Source organism: Protopterus annectens, chromosome 10.part0, assembly GCF_019279795.1.
Source record: "Protopterus annectens isolate FY-2018-M chromosome 10.part0, PAN1.0, whole genome shotgun sequence".
In the NCBI taxonomy this organism is placed as follows: domain Eukaryota; kingdom Metazoa; phylum Chordata; order Ceratodontiformes; family Protopteridae; genus Protopterus; species Protopterus annectens.
In genome coordinates this window covers 72,825,596-72,847,751 of record NC_056744.1, presented here as the reverse complement: position 1 = coordinate 72,847,751, position 22,156 = coordinate 72,825,596, and the positions used below count along the sequence as shown (strand labels likewise).

The 22,156-nt window shown below is 41.4% G+C and overlaps 1 protein-coding gene across 1 annotated transcript in view; it reads left to right on the top strand.

Moving 5' to 3' along the window:
• The window catches only part of MRPS7 (mitochondrial ribosomal protein S7), a 254,894-nt gene that overhangs the window by 111,879 nt on the left and 120,859 nt on the right, over positions 1 to 22,156 (top strand). Inside the window, exon 3 of the mRNA XM_044085032.1 lies at positions 6,046 to 6,109. Coding sequence (XP_043940967.1) covers positions 6,046 to 6,109 — 64 coding nt within the window. The remainder of the gene's footprint in view (positions 1 to 6,045; positions 6,110 to 22,156) is intronic.

Here is a 22,156-nt window from a genome sequence, read left to right as displayed (position 1 = left end):
AAAGGCAATATGCAACCAATGTAATAATATAAATGAAGCAAAAGTTATAAAGTTGAATAACATCACTAGGACTTATTTGTATAGCTTGGTAGGCAATTGTAATACCTCTAGGGTCGTTTATGTCGCTACATGCACCTCATGCGATGCATATTACATTGGTAAGACTGACAGAAAGTTCAAAACAAGAATCTATGAGCATTTATATAAAATTAAAAAACAAGACACCAATAATGCCTTAAGCAAACATATTTTAGAGAGAGGGCAAGAGCATTCTTTCCTCTTTAGCATTATTGATCATATTGACTCCACAGTTTGCGGAGGTAATTTGAAAACTTTTTTGGCCCTGTTAGAAAGTAAGTGGCAAATGCTATGTGATGCCACAACGTGCCCAGGATTAAATGATTACATTAGTATTGAACCTTTTTTACTTTTAGATTCATCAATGTTTTTCATAAGATGTGTTTTTTACATTCATTACATTTATTACATCAGTATATAATTGTTGTAGTTCATCCTGCATCGAATTTGAGATGATTCTTGTGTAGGTTGGTGGTCTCACTTTTAGTAATTTTAGTATTAACTCACATATCGACACCAATAGTTATGTTATCAACTATAAATAGATATATTTTAGTATATGTCTTTACATATTTACATCATCCACATTGTTTTCAATATATTTTCACGCATATGTCTATTAATTAGATAGTTTGCATTATAAGAGCATGCGTATGAACTGCATATCATTAATTTTTACCATTTACACAAAGCATTTTATTCATTTTTAGTTAATATATGTATTTTTTAGTCTGTTTTTAGTCTATATTTAGTTTATACAAGATGTGTTTAGATTTGATGTGATTTTATAAGTATGTACTTGATTTTTGGCGCCAAAATTGCTTTAAAAGTAGAGTACAAGCGCTTTGGTATTGGTTCTGATGAAATCTGCTTTTCATGCAGATGAAAGCGCTCAACCTGATTTTCTGCCTTGGAGAACTGTTTTGTTTTATGTGGAGCTCCATTATCGTACATTAAATCTTCTTGTATATGTAAGTTATTTAGAACTGTGTTTTCTCCTAGTCTAATCTTCCTGATTCCTAGCTATTTCTAAGTGTTTTTCTGTGTTGATGTTAGTACTTTTCTACTGTATTATTTTAAGTATTTCTCTATGATCTCTAAACTCTTCACTAGCACTGTGTAGTAAGAAGTATTTTCTTGTGTTTTTATTAATTATTATTAAATATTTTTAAACCTTTCAACTGCGGCTGTTTTGTGCAGCGATAATTTAAGTACTAAGAGTACATTGCACGTATATAGTGATGCTGTACCAAGTCACTCCAAATAAGCCTGGACTGTTCAGTCACACTTACCATTTGGATAATAATATTGCATAGTAATAATTGGACACCCTTCATAAGGGCCTTTGAGTAGCTGATAAATATTAGTGGGTGGTGGCAGCTAGTACTACCTTTCAGACTAGGCACAAAAGTAGCAAAGCTGGAGTTCCTCTGCCAGCATTTCCCAGGAGTGTCTGTGTGGTTGTATAAAACTCTTATCTCAGTGTGTGAGCTACTTGAGCAGGGACACAAAGCACTGGTTGGACAGAGAGCGTGCTGGAGGTTTTAGCTTGCCCACTAGACTGAGATCTGGACCGTATAGCTGTGCCAGTGGGGAGTTATTGGGGACCTGGAGAGAAAGGGAGAAACCAGCCCCAGACTGACTGACTGATCTTTGTGTGCTCTTAAGGGAAATTTACTTTAGTGTGTGTTTATTTATTATCCTTTCCCTGTATGGAAGCCCCTCACTGGTGTTAGTGGGTGAGGAATGAGGCTCCTTGATTGCTGGGCCTGAGCACAAGTGTCACATATTAATTACTTGGCAGTAGTGGGATATCCACACCACATATTAATTGGTTGGCAAATACTAATTGGCTTGTAGTGGGTACACTGAATTCCTGTAGCTTGTGTACAGTGATCAATGAAGGTGTTTTGTACTCTAAATCATTCACACAGTGAGTACTCTGAGTTCATATCACAATTGTTTTATTTCTTTTGTTAGCTTAGTCAGGGAGAGCAGGCAGCATGTCAGCAGAAGAGTATGGAAAGCTGACAAGGAGCCAGCTGGCTGAGATGTGCCAGTCTAGGGGACTGGTGCATGGAAACCTGACTAAGGCAGACATAATTGCAGCTTTGGCCACAGCTGAATCAGAAAACAGCAACCAGGAGGATGAGCAGACTGGACATCGAGACGTACCACACTCAGATAATGGACAGCTCAACTTTTCTGCAGTGGACTTAAAAATCTATCTAGAGCTAAAGAGACTTGAGTTGGGAGGCCAGGCATTTGGAAATAGAAGCAGCTGAGAGACTGAGATGTGTGCAGGGTGAGGAGAATGAGAAACTGCTATGGCTGGAAGGTGAGGAAAAGGAGAGGCAGAGGCAGCATGAGAGGGAGATGCTGACTCTTCGCCAGAGTCATAGAGGTAATGGGGAAGGGAGTAACTGGACCCCAGAAGTACAAAAGGTCAGCAAATGTCTTCCGTGGCTTAACGAGGGGGATAATTTGATAGTTTCATTCACATGTTTGAGAGGGTCTGTAAACAGTATGATGTTGACCAAAGGCTCTGGGTACAGATGTTCTTCGTGTTTCACTGTTGCAGTCATCACTTTTGGGTTACCTGCTTGCAGTAGCCCTCAGTCGGCTTGATTAACAAAGTCTTGGGTCCTGCGTCGGTTGCTGCCCCTTCTTCCATGACGTCAGGTCGTCAGGGGTATAAAACCATGCAGCCGACGCCATTACCTAAGTCTTTCTTGCCGCTTGGTGCCTGAAGCAGTTCGCAAGTTCCAGTTGGCAAACTCCCGAAATTTTCATTTTAGAGTTTCAGAACCGAAGTCTTCAATTAAAGCTCAGTACCATGTTGGGGAAACTTTTTCTTGCTCCTTACTGATGTCAGTAAAAGTTAATCAGCACACTAGATATCCTCGGTATATTTTCACCTCAAAATATTTCGGTTCTCTGTTTAATTATCCAGAAATGTCGTCGGTTAGCCATCCGACTACCAGGATTCAGAAAAAACACAAGGATAAAGACAGACAGGCTACCGAGGTCCAAAACTGCCGACAATGCTTATAAGCCAGTCGCCAGTTCTCTGGTACTCAGTGAGGCGCTTTAGCAGTCCCCGATACCCACTACTTCTGATTTGCAGGCCTCTACTGAGACCCATTTGGAGTTCGGTATGCTGCGAGATGCTTCAACTATGGAACCTGCAGATGTCTCTACTTTGGATGGGTCCGGAGCCGCTATGCAGGCACCGGCTTCTGAGAGTGTATTCAGGCCTACGGACTTGCATATTAAACCAACGCCTCTTCCTTCTTCTTTTAGGCCTAAATCTAGAACCATGCATAAAAAAAAAGATGCCCAGGCCGCATGCTTCGGCTTCTACGCCTAAAAAACAAATGATAAGAATGGCTGAAGATCTTATAACTCTAATCAGGAGAAGCCAGCCTCCCCCTTCTAAGAGACCTAGTACTGAAGTTGTTTATGAATCTTCTGACCAGGATTCTGATTTTTGTGATTCTTCTGATGATCTTTATTTGCCCTTCTCTACTTATGAGGATTCTGATGCAGAGGACTCTATTCCCTCTGCTTCCTCTCCAGAGGATTTTTCTTTTGGCGAAACCTTGCATACTCTAAGGGAGCATTTCCACTGGGAAACCCAGGATCTTTCTGATTCAAAAAAGACGCTTGGGGATTTCTTACTCCTGCCTCAGCATAGGCTTTTAGCTGCCAGCCTAGCCAGATAGAATTATGTAGGTAATTCTGTCATTTGTAAATATTACTGTAAGCCTCAGGCTTGTTCTCTTAAATATAAAAAGACTGTAGTGGATATTGAACTGCAAAAATATAACAACAGTGCACTCTGCTGTAAGAAATCTAAGTCTAGCATTTCATGACTGTCTTTGATGTTAAAACTCGGAGCCGATATGTCTTGAGGGAGCATCCTGCCTGTTTTAAGACCAGAGTTAATGACTAGAGTTTCATGTGTAAGTGTCCTTTATTGCTCTGGTTTCTGACCCAGTGTAAAGAATGTAAATGTAGTTTCTGTTAGCCTGGGAACACAAGAGAAATGTAAAATGTGAAGCAGCTCTGTATTATCAATTTAGAGAGAGAAAATCTGAGAGCTCAGAGCATTTTATCTTTTGAACATCTAACATCACCAGCACTGCTGGTTTCTATATGTAAGTTATTTAGAACTGTGTTTTCTCTTAGAATTAGCTAGGAATTAGGAAGATTAGACTTAAGTGTTTTTCTTTGATATTAGAACTTTTCTACTGTATTATTTTAATTATTTCTCTGTGATCTCCGAACTCTTGACTAGCACTGTGTAGTAAGAAGAATTGTCTTGTGTTTTTATTTATTATTAAATAGTTTGAAACCTTTCAACTGTAGCTGTTTTGTGCAGAGATAATTTAAGCTCTAAGAATACATTGCATGTATATAGTGATGCTGTATCAAGTCACTCCAAATAAGCCTTGACTGTTCAGTCACACTTACCAGTTGGATAATAATAATGCACATTAATAACTGGACACCCTTCATAAGGGCCTTTGAGTAGCTGATAAATATTAGTGGGTGGTGGCAGCTTGTACTACCTTTTAGACTGGGCAGAAAAGGGGCACAGCTGGAGAACCTGTGCCAGCCTTCCCCGGGAGTGTCTGTGTGGTTGTATATAACTCTTATCTCAAAGTGTGTGTGTCAGCTACTCGTGCAGGGACACGAAGCACTGGTTGGACAGAGAGTGTGCTGGAGGTTTTATCTTGCCCACTAGGCTGAGATCTGGACCCCATAGCTGTGCCATTGGGGAGTCTTATTGAGGACCTGGAGAGAAAGGGAGAAACCAGCCCCAGACTGACTGTGATCTCTGTGTGCTCTTAAGGGAAATTTCACTTTACTGTGTGTATATTTATTATTCTTTCCCTATATGGAAGCCCCTCACTGGTGTTAGTGGTGAGGATTGAGGCTCCTTGATTGCTTGGCCAGGGCACGGATGTGTCAATTTGTTTCATGTCATTTTTGGTGATTCCCTCAGACAAAAGGTGCCTTTTTGTTTTTACATGTTTTATCAAAAGTTGTTGAGTTATTCTTGGTAACTGAAAATTGAAGTGCACATACACTAGAGCCAATGCAATTTATGATGGACACCTTTTCAGTAAAATTTTAAAAGCATTTTTCTTTTGCAAGTTAGAAGTCGCCCTTTCTACATTCCCTGTGGTGGAAGCTTTCCACTATAACCCCCCCCCCCCAACACACACGCACATCTTATTGCTCTCACTGTTCGATTGTTGCATCTCTGAGAGAGTGTAGTTAAACGTGAGCTAAAACTGTTTCACTTTTCTGTTGGTGGGCTGTAGTCTCAGGTAATGCAGTCAAATGATGTGGATCCTGTGTGATGTGAGCAAATACGAATGAGCAGTAATGGTTTTATCAAGCTAAGCTCAAGCAGCTCTGACTTGGTTAGTAAATGGTAGAGCATCTGACTGACACCTAATATATATATATATATATATATATATATATATATATATATATATATATATATACAATCTCTGTAATTCTGGTAGCAGTCACTTTTCAGGGATGCTAGGCATGTTTTGTAGAGTTTACAAGGATTTATGTCTTTTTGCATCTTCTGATCTCTGGTTTGAGTCCACAAGTGAGAGATTTGTTGAATAGGTTCAGTTATGCCTTTTGACACCTTCTCTTCTCTGACCACCCCTGTAATGTTTCCCACCTGTTGTAGAACATGGATATTGTCTCTTACTGTGGTAACTTCATGGATCATTTTTTTAGGTAATAAAATTTGCCTTTAAGTTCTACTTATGTTTCTGAGAAGGATGTAGCTAGTACATGGGTTTGCTGGGGTGAGGGAGCTGAGTGGGAAATGGTCCATGAATCAAGGTAATCCCTCTGCATACTGACATGTTAGCTTTTGTGTACAAGCTGTCAAGATTATTTCTTTGATGGGAGATGTTTTTTTTTATGCAGCAAGTTTATTAACATGATGATGAAGGAGGGAAACAAGAACTTGTCTCGTTCCATCATGACACAGGTATGTGTGACACTGATCTCTAAAGTACTTTTTGCATCTTCAATGCAACTGTTGTGAATCCTTTACATTATGTGTTACCTGACCTTTCTCCTGATCTTCCACTCTTCAGCTTTGATGGACCCTTATTCTTCTGAACACCCATCTCCATATCCTCATTGCTGGGAAGTGAAGCATATCGTTGTCAGACAATAATTTGGTTGTTGTACATCCCCCAATACCATTGTGTCTAGGTTTTTGGTCTTTTAACAGTAACAGTTCTGTTTTAGAGCCCTTATCTTTAACGTTGAGATAAGATAAGAAAGCCTGGAATCTGCTTCATCCTGTCCCTCCTAGCTCTAGAGACTTGGGCTTTTTTCCGAACATAGCTCACTGGCAGCATGGAAGGATGCCTTACTTGTATAAGGGGTTGAGCCTACTGTGTTGTTTTACAGCATTTTATGTGAAGGAATGAGCAATGGGGGGGGGGGGGGGGACTGTCTTCGATTAGTTGCTGTAATCTGCAAAAGGTAATTTTGCAGAAAATGGCTCTACCCACAATCCCTGAAGCCTCATTTTGTATGATTACAAGCTGGCAGATGCAGAATTTTCCCCCTCCCTTTTAGCTTATTCAGGTGGGGAAAATGTGAGCACTGCTTCCTTGTATTTATCCAGGAAAGTTATTTTTTGTACTTTTTTATGATTTCTTTGTAATATGTATTCTGCTGACTTTAGTAATTTTGTTATTTTTGGGGATATTGTGAAATATGGTTATTTTAACTTATAAAGTCATTGAATCTGGCTTGCAAAAGCTAATCCTTTTACTTGAAGCTATTAACACATTTCTTTTTCTGTTTGGGTTATCTGTCTATCTTACCTGTATGGTTTCTACAATGAATGATCAACATGTTAAATGAGTGAGTCGCACAAAACGTCAACCAAAAGCTGAAGACCATCCCATTACACCAAAAATGCAAATTACCAACAATCCAGTACATCAGAAAAGAAAAACTATAATCCTGCTAAACATTCAGCTCAAATTTGTCTGAATAGTGGTAGTACTGCAGACTTTTTTTAGAGGCTTAAAAATGTATGTAACATTTCCTGAGAGAATTTGTTAGATTAGTTGCCCTTCCCTTGCACATCAACTACTTGTTTGTTTTTGGTTGCTGTTTTGACAATATTTAATAATATGTTTCCACCAAATTGTAGGATTGCTGCATATGAGTGTTGGCCTTTTCATAAGATCTAAATGTTGACTTTTCTTAATCTACATTCATCGAGGGGACTACTACTTAAGTCTTCTGTCAAATGACAGTGGCCCTATTCCAGTTACATTTTGTTGCAATGCTGCTAAGAACCATTGAGAGGCTCATTTGAGACATTATGGTTTTGGTTTTCCAGTTTCTGGTACATCCTCAATTTCATTGTGTTCTGCAGACTGAGTATGCAACCCTCAACTTTCAATTTGTGTTTCAGTCTCTTGGCAGAAGTTGGATGACGCAGTAATCATTATTGGACTTGGAAATGTAGTTATTTGTGTTTTTCGCCATTTATTTTATCACTCTGAGAAGTTACAGGGTGCTGACTTTTATACTCTTGAATAACTGAAAGTTATCTACTATTGCATTTTGGTTAGTGACCTTTGATGTACGCACAATCTGAAAATTCGATGCAGTCCATAAAGTACTATTAGCTGCCAAGAGTTTGTAATATTGCTTTGAATCCGCCTGTTCATCTATTTAATTTTGTCTTGGACTGTGATTACAACTGTGATGATATTCTTGGGTTCTAAATTCACTGATTTTAAGGTTCTGAAAAAAGGTTGTCTTTTTCGAAGATATGTGTGCGAACAGTTTCTTGTAATCATGCAGAGGAATAACGGGCACCACTGATGTAGTATTAAGATCCAAGTCCAGTATCATTTTGTATTCTTCTCGAGTAGCTCATGCTTTTGGATCGACTTATTGCCAGTTATGTTCCCAAATACTTGATATTAATGACTATGGTATTGCAAAGTATTATCAATCACAGATTTAAACTTGCATGTGTAATCTTGGCTTTCTGAGTTGTACACTGCAGCAACGTTGTGTAATCATCTGCATTGTATGTTTATACTCTGATATTTGTTGTGAACCTGGAGGACCTCTGGCACCCATGAAAAGCGTTTTTTCTTTCTGTAAAATTCCCTTCCCACATAGAAGTCACAGCAGTCTGGGCTTAAGTCATTGTTTCTTTAAGAATAAAATGTCTTTTCTTTATACTATTAAGATGCATTGACGACATTGGAGGGCGTCATTAACATACGGCGACATGTACACGTTTGTGTACACATCAAGGTACTGTTCCCCAGTTCAGCAACCACCCTTACATGGTGCTGTACAGTCCTGTAATATGGAGCTGTGCAGCACACCAAGGGCTAGCTCAATGACCATGCTCAATGCTAACAAACATATGCTAATTATCCATGTGCTGTCTCCCTAGAACTGCTTTCAGGAAGGCATTAAATAGCCTAGCTATTGAAGAAATTGCTCAGCTGTGTAGGTCAGCATGGCCACATCCACTATGTTGCAGTACTGAACATGGCCAAAAGGCAGTATTTAACTGCCTAAAATGAACATGGTGGGGGGACAACTAGACACCAAGGATTACTTTAAGTGCCATAATGGCACCAGTGGCAGTAAAGAGATCAGGTGGCTTGGGGAGATACACTAGAAATCAGGGATTACTCCGTCAAGTGCCATAATGGCATCAATAACAAAAGGAGTGTGGGAGATATACTAGACAACAGGGATAACATAAAAAGTGAAGTGCCATAAAGCCACCAACATCATAACTGGGATGGGGGGGGTGGGATGGGATAGATAGTATTGCAATGGCACTCAAGTATTACAGGGATGGAGGGAACAATGGGAGGGCATACAAGGTGGGGACAGGTACAGGGAATGTGGTGTGTGTGTGTGTGTGTGTGTGTGTGTGTGTGTGTGTGTGTGTGTGTGTGTGTGTGTGTGTGTGTGTGTGTGTGTGTGTGTGTGTGTGTGTGTGTGTGTGTGTGTGTGTGTGTGTGTGTGTGTGTGTGTGTGTGTGTGTGTGTGTGTGTGTGTGTGTTTGTGAGACTGTCTGGGGGAGTGTCACTGCCAGCATGAGCAGCAGGTTACTGCTGCAACATGAAGATCAGCAAGGATCTGCATGTTGCATTTGTAAATGCCATTCACAGATATGCAAATTAATTGATAATGAGGTCTCACCTCATTGCGGCCAGCATGTTTATGAATCACAAATTAGCATGTCATGAGAGACTGGCCTTTGTACAGCTTGTGCTAAGTAGTTTAATGAATTCCAGAGATTGATAATTAGAATGTGACTATAATTTAAATTTCACTTGTCTGATTAACCTTCACAGCGGTAGAAGTGTGCTTAGATGGCCATGTTTTCATTTAGAAAATACCACATCTATGTTGCTTAAACTTTTGGTAGATGCCACAACACCTCTGCAGAACAGTTCCAAGCTGTGAAAAATATTGCTTTTTTTTCTTCTCCCTTTGCTTAGAATCAAGACCAGTTGACTTTAATAAATGTTAATTAGTCCTATTACACTAACTTTATTTTATAAAAAATAAAATACATGTTTAAATTCAGTTTTTAGCACTAAAAGGGGGTCACAGTGTCCATTTAAAGTGGCTGTATCTTTTCATTCATTAAAAGGTAAAGGTATGGGGAAACTAAGAGGGAAAACCAATAGAAATGCTTACAATGCATTTGTGATACCCTGAAGTTTTTTTCCAATAAGTTTAGAACTCCACTTTAGTCTAGACTTTAGACTTTTTAAATATGAGTGTCCTTTGGCACACCTGAAAGGTAGAAATTTTGTGCATTTCTTCTTTCCCCTTATTTCCTTCTGTTAATACCTCTGGTTAGACAATATGCTGACTAGGGAACAGCATACTTGCTGTTAACACAGTCCTTGTAGCATGTGCATAGCACAGCAGTTTCTTACTTGTCTTCTGCCTTATAAAAGCTGTTACTGCTTTTCTATTGAGTGTTTCATGTGCTGTAAAATTCCCCCATCCACGTGGTATCACAGCAGCACAATAATTTCAGATGTTCTTCATCTCACATTGCTGCAGTCCTTACACTTGGGTAGTCCGCTGTCCTCGGTCGGTCCGAATATCAAAGTATTAGGCTGACGTCGGTCAAGGCGCATAAGACTGACATCAGGACGTCAGGGTACAAATGCGCATGACCGACGTCATATCCTCAGTCTTTTTTGCCGCATGGTCCGATGCAGAAGCAGCGTTGCAAGTGCCGTTCGGCGTTCTGAAATTTTTCGAAGTCGGAGTTTCAGACCGAGTCAAAGTTGGCTAAGTACCCCGTTGGGGAATATTTTGGTTTTTTCTTGCCTCAGTGGTTTACCGGATGTCAGAAAAAGTGAATAACTGTATTTCTTGTGGGAAACAGATACCACATAGAGATTATCATACTTTGTGTATTCCTTGTTTGGGGCCTGAACACGACGTTGTTGGGTGTCGCTTTTGTGCTAGGTTCAATAAGCGCACTATTAAGCGAAGGTTAGATTGTGCCAGGTTGGTCTTCGGGAAGCGGTGTAATTATAAGATGCCGTTGGATGCTCCGACGCCCGCTTCTTCGAAGAAGCGCAAAGACAAAGCAGCTAAACCCAGGCAGGAAGAGTCGTCCGTACCGGACGCCGGTTCTTTAGAGGCGTCAGTGGAACCGGTGGTTCCACAGGAGGCTTCTCTGGAGTCCCAGGGAGAGACTTTGATTTTGCAGGATATGGCCTCTCAGGAGGCAGGTCAGGCTGAAGGGGCTTCTCAGGTTACTGTACTCCCCTCCCTTCCTAGGGTGGTTAGGCCCTCTCCTTCTGTTTCCAAGGCTTCTCCCAGAGGCAGGCCAGGTTTAGCTTCTGTTGGTGTCACTCCTAGTTCTTCAGGATCTGTGCCCAAGAAGCACATGCTTAAAATGGCAGAAGATTTAATTACTTTGATTAGAGGTTCTTTGCCCCCTCCTGATAAGAGGCCTAGGGTGGAACCAGAGTTGGGGAGTTTTGAGCAGGCTTCAGATGTTTCAGAGTCTTCGGCTGAAGACTTGCAGGAGTACTCTCCTTATTCTGATTCTGATGCAGATGATTCGACTCCTTCTGCTTCTCCTCCAGAGGATTTTTCTTTTTCAGAGACTCTTCATTCTATGAGGGAGCATTTTAAGTGGGAAGGTCAGGACTTCTCTGATTCCAGGAAGAGGCTTAGGGAATTTTTGCTTTTACCCCATCATAGGCCTTTAGCTATACCACCTGTTCTGGATGTTGTGGAAGATGTGTTTGCAGAGGCTTCACTTAATCCTGATTCTTTGCCTCATGCTCCTGTTAAACCGGATAGGTATTACAGGGTGCCTGAGGCTCATAAATATCTTTATAAGAGTCCTAGGGCGGACCCAGAAACTGTTAGTCAGGGACCTAAGGGTGTCAAGGCCTCTGTTGTTAAAAATCCGGTTCCTCCTGATAAAGAGGCCAGAGCTTTGGATAGATGGGGAAAGAAAGTCTATACTTCTTCCACCTTGGCTATGAGGGCTTTGAATTGCCAGTTTCACATGTTGAAATATCAAAACTATCTTCTTTCTCAATTGAAGTCTAAGGTAGATGCTCTGGCAGAAGGCATTGAGTGTAAAGTATTACAAGGAGTTTGGATGCCCCTTTACAGTCTGATGTGTTGTTTGGTTCACCTGTGGAGTCAGTCTTGAAGAAAATGGAAGACAAGGCTAAGTCTATGCAGGCTGTTAAAGATTTTTTGCAAGTCCAGCCTCCGAAGTTTAGTAGGAATTGGCCTGCTAAGGGGTGGACGTACCCTTCTTATGATTCACAGTCTAGGGGTAGATCTAGACGTGGTAGGGGCAGAGCTCAGAGCTCCTTCAGACCTAGAACAGGGAGTTCTCCTGCACAATCTTCAGGTGAGGGCAGGGGCCAGTCCTTTCGTAAACAGGCCCAATGACCTACCTTTTCAGCTGCCAGATCCTTCTTGCCTGGCAGCACCTTTGGGAGGAAGGTTGGCACTCTTCAAGGAAAATTGGAGTTTGATTACCCAAGACAGATGGGTATTGGATATCATACACCAAGGTTACAGGTTTTATTTCCATACCTTGCCTCCTTTCAAAGGCATGCCGGACGTTCCTCCTCAGCAAAGACTAGAGGCTCACAAACAAATTTCTCTGCTGCTCCAAATAGGGGCCATACAACCGTCCCTCTGCCAGAAGTGGGCCTAGGATTTTATTCCGCCTGTTCCTAGTACCAAAGAAGGGGAACACGTGGAGACCAATTTTGGATTTATCTATCCTCAACACTTATCTGGACATTCCCAAGTTCAAAATGTTGACGTTACAACAGCTTTTACCTCTGCTGGGCAAAGATCACTGGATGGTGACTCTGGATCTCAAGGAGGCTTACCTTCATGTTCCTATCAGGCTAAGTTGCAGGAAGTATCTGCGTTTTCGGGCTGGGACTTCTCATTATCAGTTCTCTGCATTGCCCTTTGGCTTATCTACTGCTCCCAGAGTGTTCACGAAGGTTCTGGCTCCAGTGATAGCTTTCTTCAGGCTAAGAGGAATACAGATCTATCCTTATTTGGACGATTGCCTGATTCTGGCCCAAGAAAGGACGAACTTCTTCATCATTTACAGTATGTGATAGCAGTGCTAAGATGCCTGGGGTATTCTGTGAACGAAATAAAGTCCAGTCTAGTACCCTCTCAGGACATGTGCTTTCTGGGTGTGAGACTGAATACAGCATCCCAGATGGCCTTTTGACCCCGGACAAACAAAAGAATCTTTCTCTTTACTTCCATCAATTGTCTCATCAGTCCAGGCTGACTGCAAGGACAGTCCTTCAAGCCTTGGGGTTCATGGCATCTTGTATTCTGGTGCTTCCCAATGCCAAACTGCATATGAGGAAGCTACAATGGTATCTCAAAATGTATGGACACAGCACTGCCAAGATATGGACACTGTCATTCAGATAATACCTTGCATTCAAAAGGAATTTTTGTGGTGGGCTCAGGAATGTCACCTAAACAAGGGACTCTCTGTGACCCGGCCAGAGGCGAGTCAGATTCTAACGACAGATGCCTCAGACAAAGCTTGGGGAGCTCATCTAAATGGAAAGTGGGTACAAGACACGTGGCCTGCCAGACTTCAACATCTACATATCAACTTGAAGGAGATGTTAGCAGTCCAATTTGCATTAATAGCTTTCAAGGATTTACTTCTTCCAGGGCAGGTGTTGGTTCTAACGGACAACACAACTGTCATGTGGTACATCAACAAGCAAGGGGGAACGCATTCTTATCCTCTGTGCAGACAAGCAATGATTTTGTGGGAGACTGCTCTCAGTTTACAGCTAAATCTTCAGGCAAGGTTTCTGCCGGGAGCACAGAACTCCTTAGCAGATGTGTTGAGCAGACAAATTATGGATCCCCACGAGTGGAAATTGGATCCTCATGTGTTTCAGAAATTGACAGTGTTATGGGGAACTCCAGACATAGATCTGTTCGCTTCTCCACTAAACTACCAGCTGCCAAAGTTTTGCACAAAAGGTTTCATCCCACAGCTTGGAAAGTGGATGCTCTTTCCTTCAATTGGAGCAATCTTCATGTGTATGCCTTTCCACCTCTGCCTCTCCTCCCAAAGGTACTCCTGAAGGTCAGACAGGACAAGCCAAAGATGATTTTGATAGCTCCAGATTGGCCTCGACAGCACTGGTACCCATTACTGAGAAGTCTGGTACGGGAGCCTCCATGGCCTTTGCCTTGATTCCACACCTGCTGTCTCAGGAGAACAGTCATTTACTCAATGTCAAACTTCACTCTCTTCACCTGACAGCCTGGCATATTCTGTTTTAAACCCTGGAGGGTCTCAGCTTCCACAGCAAGTTTTGAATGTTATTTTGGAGGCCAGAAGGCCTAGTACAAGGAAAGTGTACGCAGATAAATGGAAGAGATTTTTATTTTGGAGTACAGCAAAGGAATTTGATGTTTCTAAGCCTAATTTAAGTGTGGCTCTTCAATATCTTACTGAGTTACTGGACAAAGGTTTGTCCTTCTCTTCTATTAAGGTTCATGCTGCAGCAATTTCTGCTCACTATGACTGTGACCCACCTTTGTTTTCTCATCCTTTGTTTAAGCAATTCCTTAGAGGGGCAAAGAATATAAGACCCCCACGGAGAGCTCCTGCTCCTGCTTGGGATCTCAATTTTGTGTTGGAGAAACTCACTCTACAACCTTTTGAGCCTGCAGCTACTGCTGAGTTGAAATATTTATCATGGAAGACTGCTTTTTTGTTGGCCATTACCTCTGCGAGAAGGGTTTCTGAATTACAGGCCCTTATGGCGGTTGAGCCTTTTTTAATTTTCCATAAGGATAGGGTATCTTTGCGTACTAATCCTTCCTTTATGCCTAAAGTGGTTTCTAGTGTGGCTTTAAACCAAACTATTCATTTGCCTACTTTTTATGCAAACCCCCAAAATAAAGGGAAGAAGATTTTGCACACTTTGGATATACACAGGCAGTTGCGATATTATTTGAGCAGAACTAAAGGGTTCAGGCAGTCTCAGCAGTTATTTGTTTCTTTTGCTTTGGGTTCTCAGGGCAAGCCTGTGTCAAAACAAACTATTTCTAAGTGGATTGGGTTTTGTATTGCTTTCTGTTATTCCCATCATGGTAAGGAGATTCCAGCTGGGATTAGGCCTCATTCCACTAGGGCTACTGCCACTTCTACAGTTTTTTTAGGGGTGGCAACTAAAGATATTTTGGAGGCAGCTACTTGGAGTTCAGTGCATACTTTCTCTAAGCATTACCACCTTCCACTTTACTCTAAATCTAGGGCTGGTTTTGCCACTGCAATTTTACAGGGCATTTTGGCAGCTCCTACTGCTTTATAGTTTGCCATCCTCCCTTATCTCTGCTTTGGGATTCTACCCAAGTGTAAGGACTGCAGCAATGTGAGATGAAGAACATAGTACAGTTTTGTACCTACCATAAATGTAGATGTTCGAAGATCCACATTGCTGCAGTCAATTTACTCCCTCCTTCCCCTCTGTAGTTAGAGGCGGTTGTGTGGTTTGGGTTGTACATATTGTGGATATTGTATATATTGTACATAGGCTTAGTTCTAGGGTGGTTGGTTGTTTTTTGCTGTCTTTTGGTTTTGACCTTTCTTTTTAGGGTCTTCTGACATCTGGGGCAAGAAAAGACTGAGGATATGACGTCGGTCATGCGCATTTGTACCCTGACGTCCTGATGTCAGTCTTATGCGCCTTGACCGACGTCAGCCTAATACTTTGATATTCGGGCCGACCGAGGACAGCGGACTACCCAAGTGTAAGGACTGCAGCAATGTGGATCTTCGAACATCTACATTTATGGTAGGTACAAAACTGTACTTTTGTGTTGCCTTTAAATAAAATGCCATTTCTTTGACCCAGTAAGTTGCACTGAAGATGTTGCTCAGTAGAACGTGAATTTTGTTTGGCTCACTTTGAAGCTAGCAAAATGTCCGCATAGAGGACTTTAACCCATTACCTCCTAACACACACATCAAGCTGTTGCAGATTGATTGACACAAAAGGAGAACACTAGAGCCTTGTGATGGACAGTAGTAATTTTTTTGTTCTTTTCTATGTTGAGAGCACAGGCAAGCAGCTTTTTTTTTTTCTGAGCCAAGCAACTTTAATACAAATTAATTAGCTCTGGTGAGACATCCTTTTGCTTTATAAAGTACGTTTAATGGTAAAATGCAGTGTCTAGCACAGAAAAGGGCTGCAGCTGTTTAATGGGGCTCATGTACATATTGCTGAGTGTATATCTATTTGCTGCAGAATTGATGCACATTTAAGAGTAGGAAAATGGAAAAATAGCAAGAAGAAAAATAAGTATGATACTTTGAAACTTCCGGATCACTTTTTTGTGGGACCCTATACTTTAGCCACTCCCATTCACCTGCCTGTGTCTGTCTGGATGTGATGATAGCCAATATCCTTTAATGTCCTGTCAGCTATTTTTCTATACACACAGCTGTGATGAATATCCATTCCGTAATGTTTTCTTAAAAATTTTTGAAACTTTCCCCTCATAAAACAAATGTATCTATGTATTGCTTTCGTTGTAAGTGACTGCTTAGCATAGTAATAATGTGCTGTATCACATTACTTATAGTAGTCATGCCTTGATAGCTGTCCTAAACACAATTTTTTTTAAAACTGTGCCATTAATATCTTCCTGCCACTACCGTCTTGCAGCACTTTTGGATATTTCCCCCATAAAGTTGTCCCACAGCTTTTTTCCCACTACTTAGACCCACTCAGTGATGCTTGTCTATATCTGGTCCCATTTCATCTTGAATCCCTAGTAAAAACTTTATACAGCTCACCATCACATGTTAGATTTTACTTTTTTATAGCCCCAGTAGCTCTACAGACAGGTCAGAGATGAAAATCACATCTCCAATGACGACGGCTGCCATCACGCAGAAGACCTCTTTGAAAAACTAGAAAAAGCCCTTGAAAGGATGAAGAGCCTACAGTGGGAAGACGTATACATAAGAAAGTGAGCAAAAAGGCTAATACCCAGGGGTTACAACTGCAGAAGAAGCCCATATGGATGACAAACTTATGTCAGAATGGAACCAACACATTGAGAGGAGTTGACATCCTCACCACAGAGGCAGAGTATGCATATCTGTCAGTTTTGAGAACACATTAGACATTCTCTTAGCTAGTAGACATAAATACTTTTATAATCCTGGTTCAGAATTTAAACTGGTCTATATGAAGTTGGATTTAAAGTGACATTGCCCTGTTTGAGTATTACAGCTAGCACACCCTTCTTCCAAGTTGCTGATGTTGTCCTTCCTTTCAAATATTTATTTGTTTGTCTTTGTTGACCATATTTCTAAACAAAACTGTCTAGGTCTTTATCACTTTTTTCCCTCCTAACTTCCAAATTTTTATAGGACTACCATTTGTTCCTGGAGACATTCCTCATTGATTGATTATACATCATAATTTTTATCTCAGCCTCACCGAGCTTGGCTATTAATTCTTGAGCCTCATTTTCCTCTAACTATTCCATATTTAAGTCTTCTATAAATGTTTTCCATATGTGTCGTCTTGGTTTCCACATTTTTTTGCTCTACACAGATTTTCATAGAATTACCGCTATAGTATCTGATTATTTTTGTAGTAGTAGGCGCCTTTAGGTTGTCAACACCCCTTTCTATTTTTTTTGTTGCCCAAGTTCTTGTGCTAATAGTTTTTGTTTTTTTGAAGTTATCAAAAGCGATTTGCTTAACAGCGAAATGCCTTTGAATTAAGTCAACTCCTTATGGCCTCCATACACAATCCCGTCTACTTGTCACTCATTAGACCCATTATAGAATACAGCACCCCTTTTGGTATGTACCTCACAAGACATCTATAACAACTGGAAAGGCTGCAGAAATACCTCACAAAGAGGATTACCGGCCTCAAACAGATGCCCTATGCAGACAGTCTCAAAAAACTCCAGCTTTACTCCATCACATATCACCAACTCAGAGGCGATCTCTGCCTAACATACAAAGTTATGTCAAACCCAGAACTGTTGGACATGCTCCACTTAAAGAAATGCCAATTCCTCCGAGCTACATGCTCTAGGGACCTAAACCTTGTCACTGCAATGAACAGAACATGCTGGAAGGATAGATTCCTGTCCCAGAGACTTCGTATACTCTGGTCCAAACTACCTATCTATATCAAACAAAGCTCCTCATTAGCACTCTTCAAGAAAAATCTTGATGATTGGACGGGAGATAGGAAATTCACCCCGGGGATCACTTCTGTGGCTCTGCTCGACAGGGGCATAGGAAAATAATTTTCTTGGGTGGTGAAAGCCAGGGGATTTTTTTGGCTAGGCTTATATAGGCCCTAGGGCCAATAGCCTAGCACCTACCTATGGTTTAGTACAAGAATGTTTTGCTGGTTCTCAGTCAGCCTTCTTCACAGGGTTTTTGTGACCAAAATTGACTCGCATATCTTGTATAGGTTTATAGATAAGTATTAGGCTAGATGCCCTTGTGGGCCATTCTAAGCCTAGCCAATTTCCCTTTTGGTGATCGAATTAATCTAACCAGTTTAGTGTTCGATTGGCCTTACCCATCCCATAGTTGATAATTATATATTACCCCTAGTGAGAATAACTGAGATCGCACCATAGATGATTTGCCGGGACTCATGCATGGGATATAGCATTTAGGAGCCACATTTGTCCAATAGTAGTACAGGGACCAGTCCTGGGGTAATTATTTTCTGTTTCCTGTCCATAGATCCAACTTGTGCTTGAGTATGGGTTGAAATAAGCTTTGCTTTATATAGATGAGGAGTCTGTTCCAGAGCAGTGGTATCCTCTGTGAGATATACCTGTCCTCCACAAAGTTCTGTTGATGTTGTTAATTATGTATAGCACACATTGTTCCTGAAGGCTTGATACTAAGCTTTTTGCTTGTTTTCTTTCTTTAACTTCCACCTTAGTCTTTGCTCTACTTGGCTATTTGGAGGGGTCACTGGTGTATGCAGTTTTTGTCCAGTATGTCTTTTATTGATTTGAGAAGATGTGTTGCATAATACCCCAGAATATTTTGTGGGAGATGTTACAACAGTGTGGGATTTGGGTTACTTTGCATGCCACTCTGTTCCTGTATTCACAGAATAAGACTTGTATCTGTATTCTAATTGTTAAGATGAGCACATTGAATGTGAAAGTAGGGCTCTACAAAGGGTAGTCAGAGTTTGGTGAGTATCCATTTTAGAGATGTAATAGATACATCTGTACTGATGATCGTCATCATCATTTCAAACAACTGTGTTCTCCAATGTGAACTGCTGAGTGCATAGCTGTTGATTAAAATCTGCACTTCTGAAGCCAAGATTATGGTTCTCCCCCATTGGGAAGAGTGTCTTGCTCACTGCAGACAGATAACTAAAAAGGAGGAGTTTAGGTATCTTGAGGTCTTGCTTCTGAGTTACACCAAAGTGGAATCTGAAATTAACCAACAGATGGATCAAGAAGTATCAGCAGTTCTGTAGATATTGTTCCAGAGTGCAGTAGTGAAGTAATAGTTGTCTTATGATGAAGCTCTCACATTCCTGGTTTATGTCCACATTGTCACCTGTGGTCATGAACCTTGGGTGGTGAATGAAAGAATGACATCACGGACATAGGCTGTGAAAATGAAGCCCTTTAGTAGGACTGCTGGTTTCTTTGTTCATAAGAGAATGAGAATTTATCAATCTGGGAATATCCGTAAGCAGAGGTAGTGGTGAGGTTCTTTGGGCAACTCCCACTGGATGTGTGCCAGACTAAATCCACTGGGAGGAGGCCATGGGATCAACAGAGGACATGATGGAGAAGATTATACTTCTCAGTGGGCTTGGAAATACCTTGACCTTCCAGGAAGAGCTGAAAACTGTTATTGGGTTAGGGAAGCTTGCCATTGCAGCACTCACCAAGAGAAATAGGTCAGAAAATGGATGTCTGGATTATGTATGAACTGTTGTGGCAAGTTGAATTGGGTGGCTTCACATTCAGGACTGAGTACAGTTTGCAGAAAACAAAAAACATTATCGGAAAATGAAAGTAGATCTGATACGCATTTCCTGGTAACTGTTAGTCTCAAAGCAGGGCAAAGTAGAATATGTTGGAAGTTTGGATAAACTGTGTTATCACTTTTCCAGACTAGCAGATTTGAAATTATCTTGGGTAAACAAAGATGCATTTACACTTGAACTGTTTTTTTTATTTTAAGTGTGGCAGTGGAGTGGGAGGGAATGGAATGTCGAGCAGACATGAGCAAGAGATTGGCAGGGTTGAAAAAAATCTGATCTCCAGATGATGAAGTATAGTGCATTCATATGGTACTCTCCTAATCCCCTTCTGACACGCACACACTGGGTTTTCTGTTATAGCTGAAATCTTGGGAAGATATACTGTAAGATTTTCCAAGTTATAATAGGGTTCAGATTTGAGAGTGGTGTAACAGGCTTCCCAGACCCGTAAAGTTATTTATGATGATTGTATTTTCATTAGTATACGACTTCTTTGCCACCATTTTATCACTTTAGAATATGGTTTAAAAAACATGTACATTCCAGTCTTAAAACAACTAATTGAGCAAACAACCACAATTGAAATATACTGGTGTACTTTCATAATAATTCCAGTGCTGCTCCCCCTCAAAAAAAAAAATCTCTTAACAGGGATGCTTAATATAAACTTACTTTAACATCTGAAGTAATTGACTTCATTCTGCACATATGGGTATACGGATCCGATTCGGATCCGAGCCGGCAAAACTTTTCAAGCATCAGCTCCGAGCTCCAAGCCCCTCCCTTACCTGTATTACATCACTTCCTCCTATCTATCCCCAGATCTCATTTGCCGCTCTGAGTCAGCATCGTGGTCTATGAGCTCTAAGCAAGATGGTAAGGATTTTTGGTCTTTTTGTGCTAGTTGAGTGTGAATACCTTTCCCTTTTTTTCCTCCCTTCATGTTCGATCGTCGTGTTAGCTGTAAAAAAAAAAAAAAAAAAAGGATGTTTATCGTGTGACACTGCTGCAGTCATTACACTTGGGTTATCCTGCTGTCAGGTGGTTCCCCAGTCGGCCTGAGTTCCAAAGTCTTGGTCCGGCGTCGGTTGCTGTCGCTTCTTCCCTGACATCAGTGCGACGGGTATATAAGATGCAGCTGAAGCCATTTTCTTCAGTCTTTCTTGCTGCGCGCTGCCCGAAGCAGAAGCAGTTCGCCAGTGGCGGTCGGCCGACTCCTGAGATTTTCATTCCGAATCCAGAACCTAAGTCTTCTAAAAAGTTAAGTACCTCGTTGGGGAAATTGTTTCTTTCCTCAGACCGATGTCAGTAAAAGTTAATAATTGTATTTCTTGTGGGAAGCAAATACCTCATAAGGATTTCCACTCCTACTGTATCCCATGCCTAGGCCCAGACCACGACGTCATTGGTTGTCGGTTTTGTGCTAGGTTTAACAAGCGCACTATAAACGTCTGTTTGATTTTGCCCAACATTATTTTGACAGAAAATTTAATTACACCATGCCGTCGGAACTACTGACGACCGGAATTTATAAAAAGGACAAGCATCCAAGGGCCAAGACTGACGACGAGGCCTCTTCTAGGCTGGTCTCCGGTTTTCAGCGAGGCACCTACACAGCCCCTGACTACCGCTTCAATAGAACCACAGACCGCCTCCGACTCCCACGTGGAGCTGGCTGGGCCTTCGGAAGCTCTTGGTATTCAGATTACCGAACTTAATCCTACGGAGGGAACCGAAGTAGCTGAACAATCCACAACTTCAGAGGGTGTTTTCAGACCTACCCAGTTAACTATTAAACCCTCTGTTAAGTCTAAGCCTCCCTTAAAAGCAAAGAAACAGACACAGCAATCTCCAGGGCAGGCTTCCATGCCTAAGAAACAAATGCTAAAAATGGCCGAAGACCTAATCACCCTGATCAGAGGGTCCCAACCCCCTCCATACAAAAGGCTCAGACAAGATGCAGACTATGAATCTTCAGACCAGGTGTCCATTGCTGCTGACTTATCCTCAGACCTAGGGTATTCCTTACCCCCTTATGAGGATTCTGATGCTGAGGAATCCGTTCCATCAGCCTCTCCACCTGAGGACTACTCCTTTGGGGAGACCTTACATACCATGAGGGAGCATTTCCACTGGGAAGGCTAGGATCACTCAGAATCCAAGAAAAGGCTCAGAGACTTCCCTTTATTGCCTCAACACAGACCCCTTGCTATTCTGTCAGTGTTGGATATTGTGGATGATGTATACACTGAGTCCAGCTTAAACGCTGACTCCTTACCCACAGCCCCAGTTAAGCCAGATAGATATTACAGAGTCCCTGACTCTCACAAATTTCTATACAAAAGCCCTGTTGCTGACCCTGAAACTATTTCTCAGGGACCCAAAGGGATTAAGGCCTCGTCAGCTAAAAACCCAGTCCCCTCTGACAGAGATTC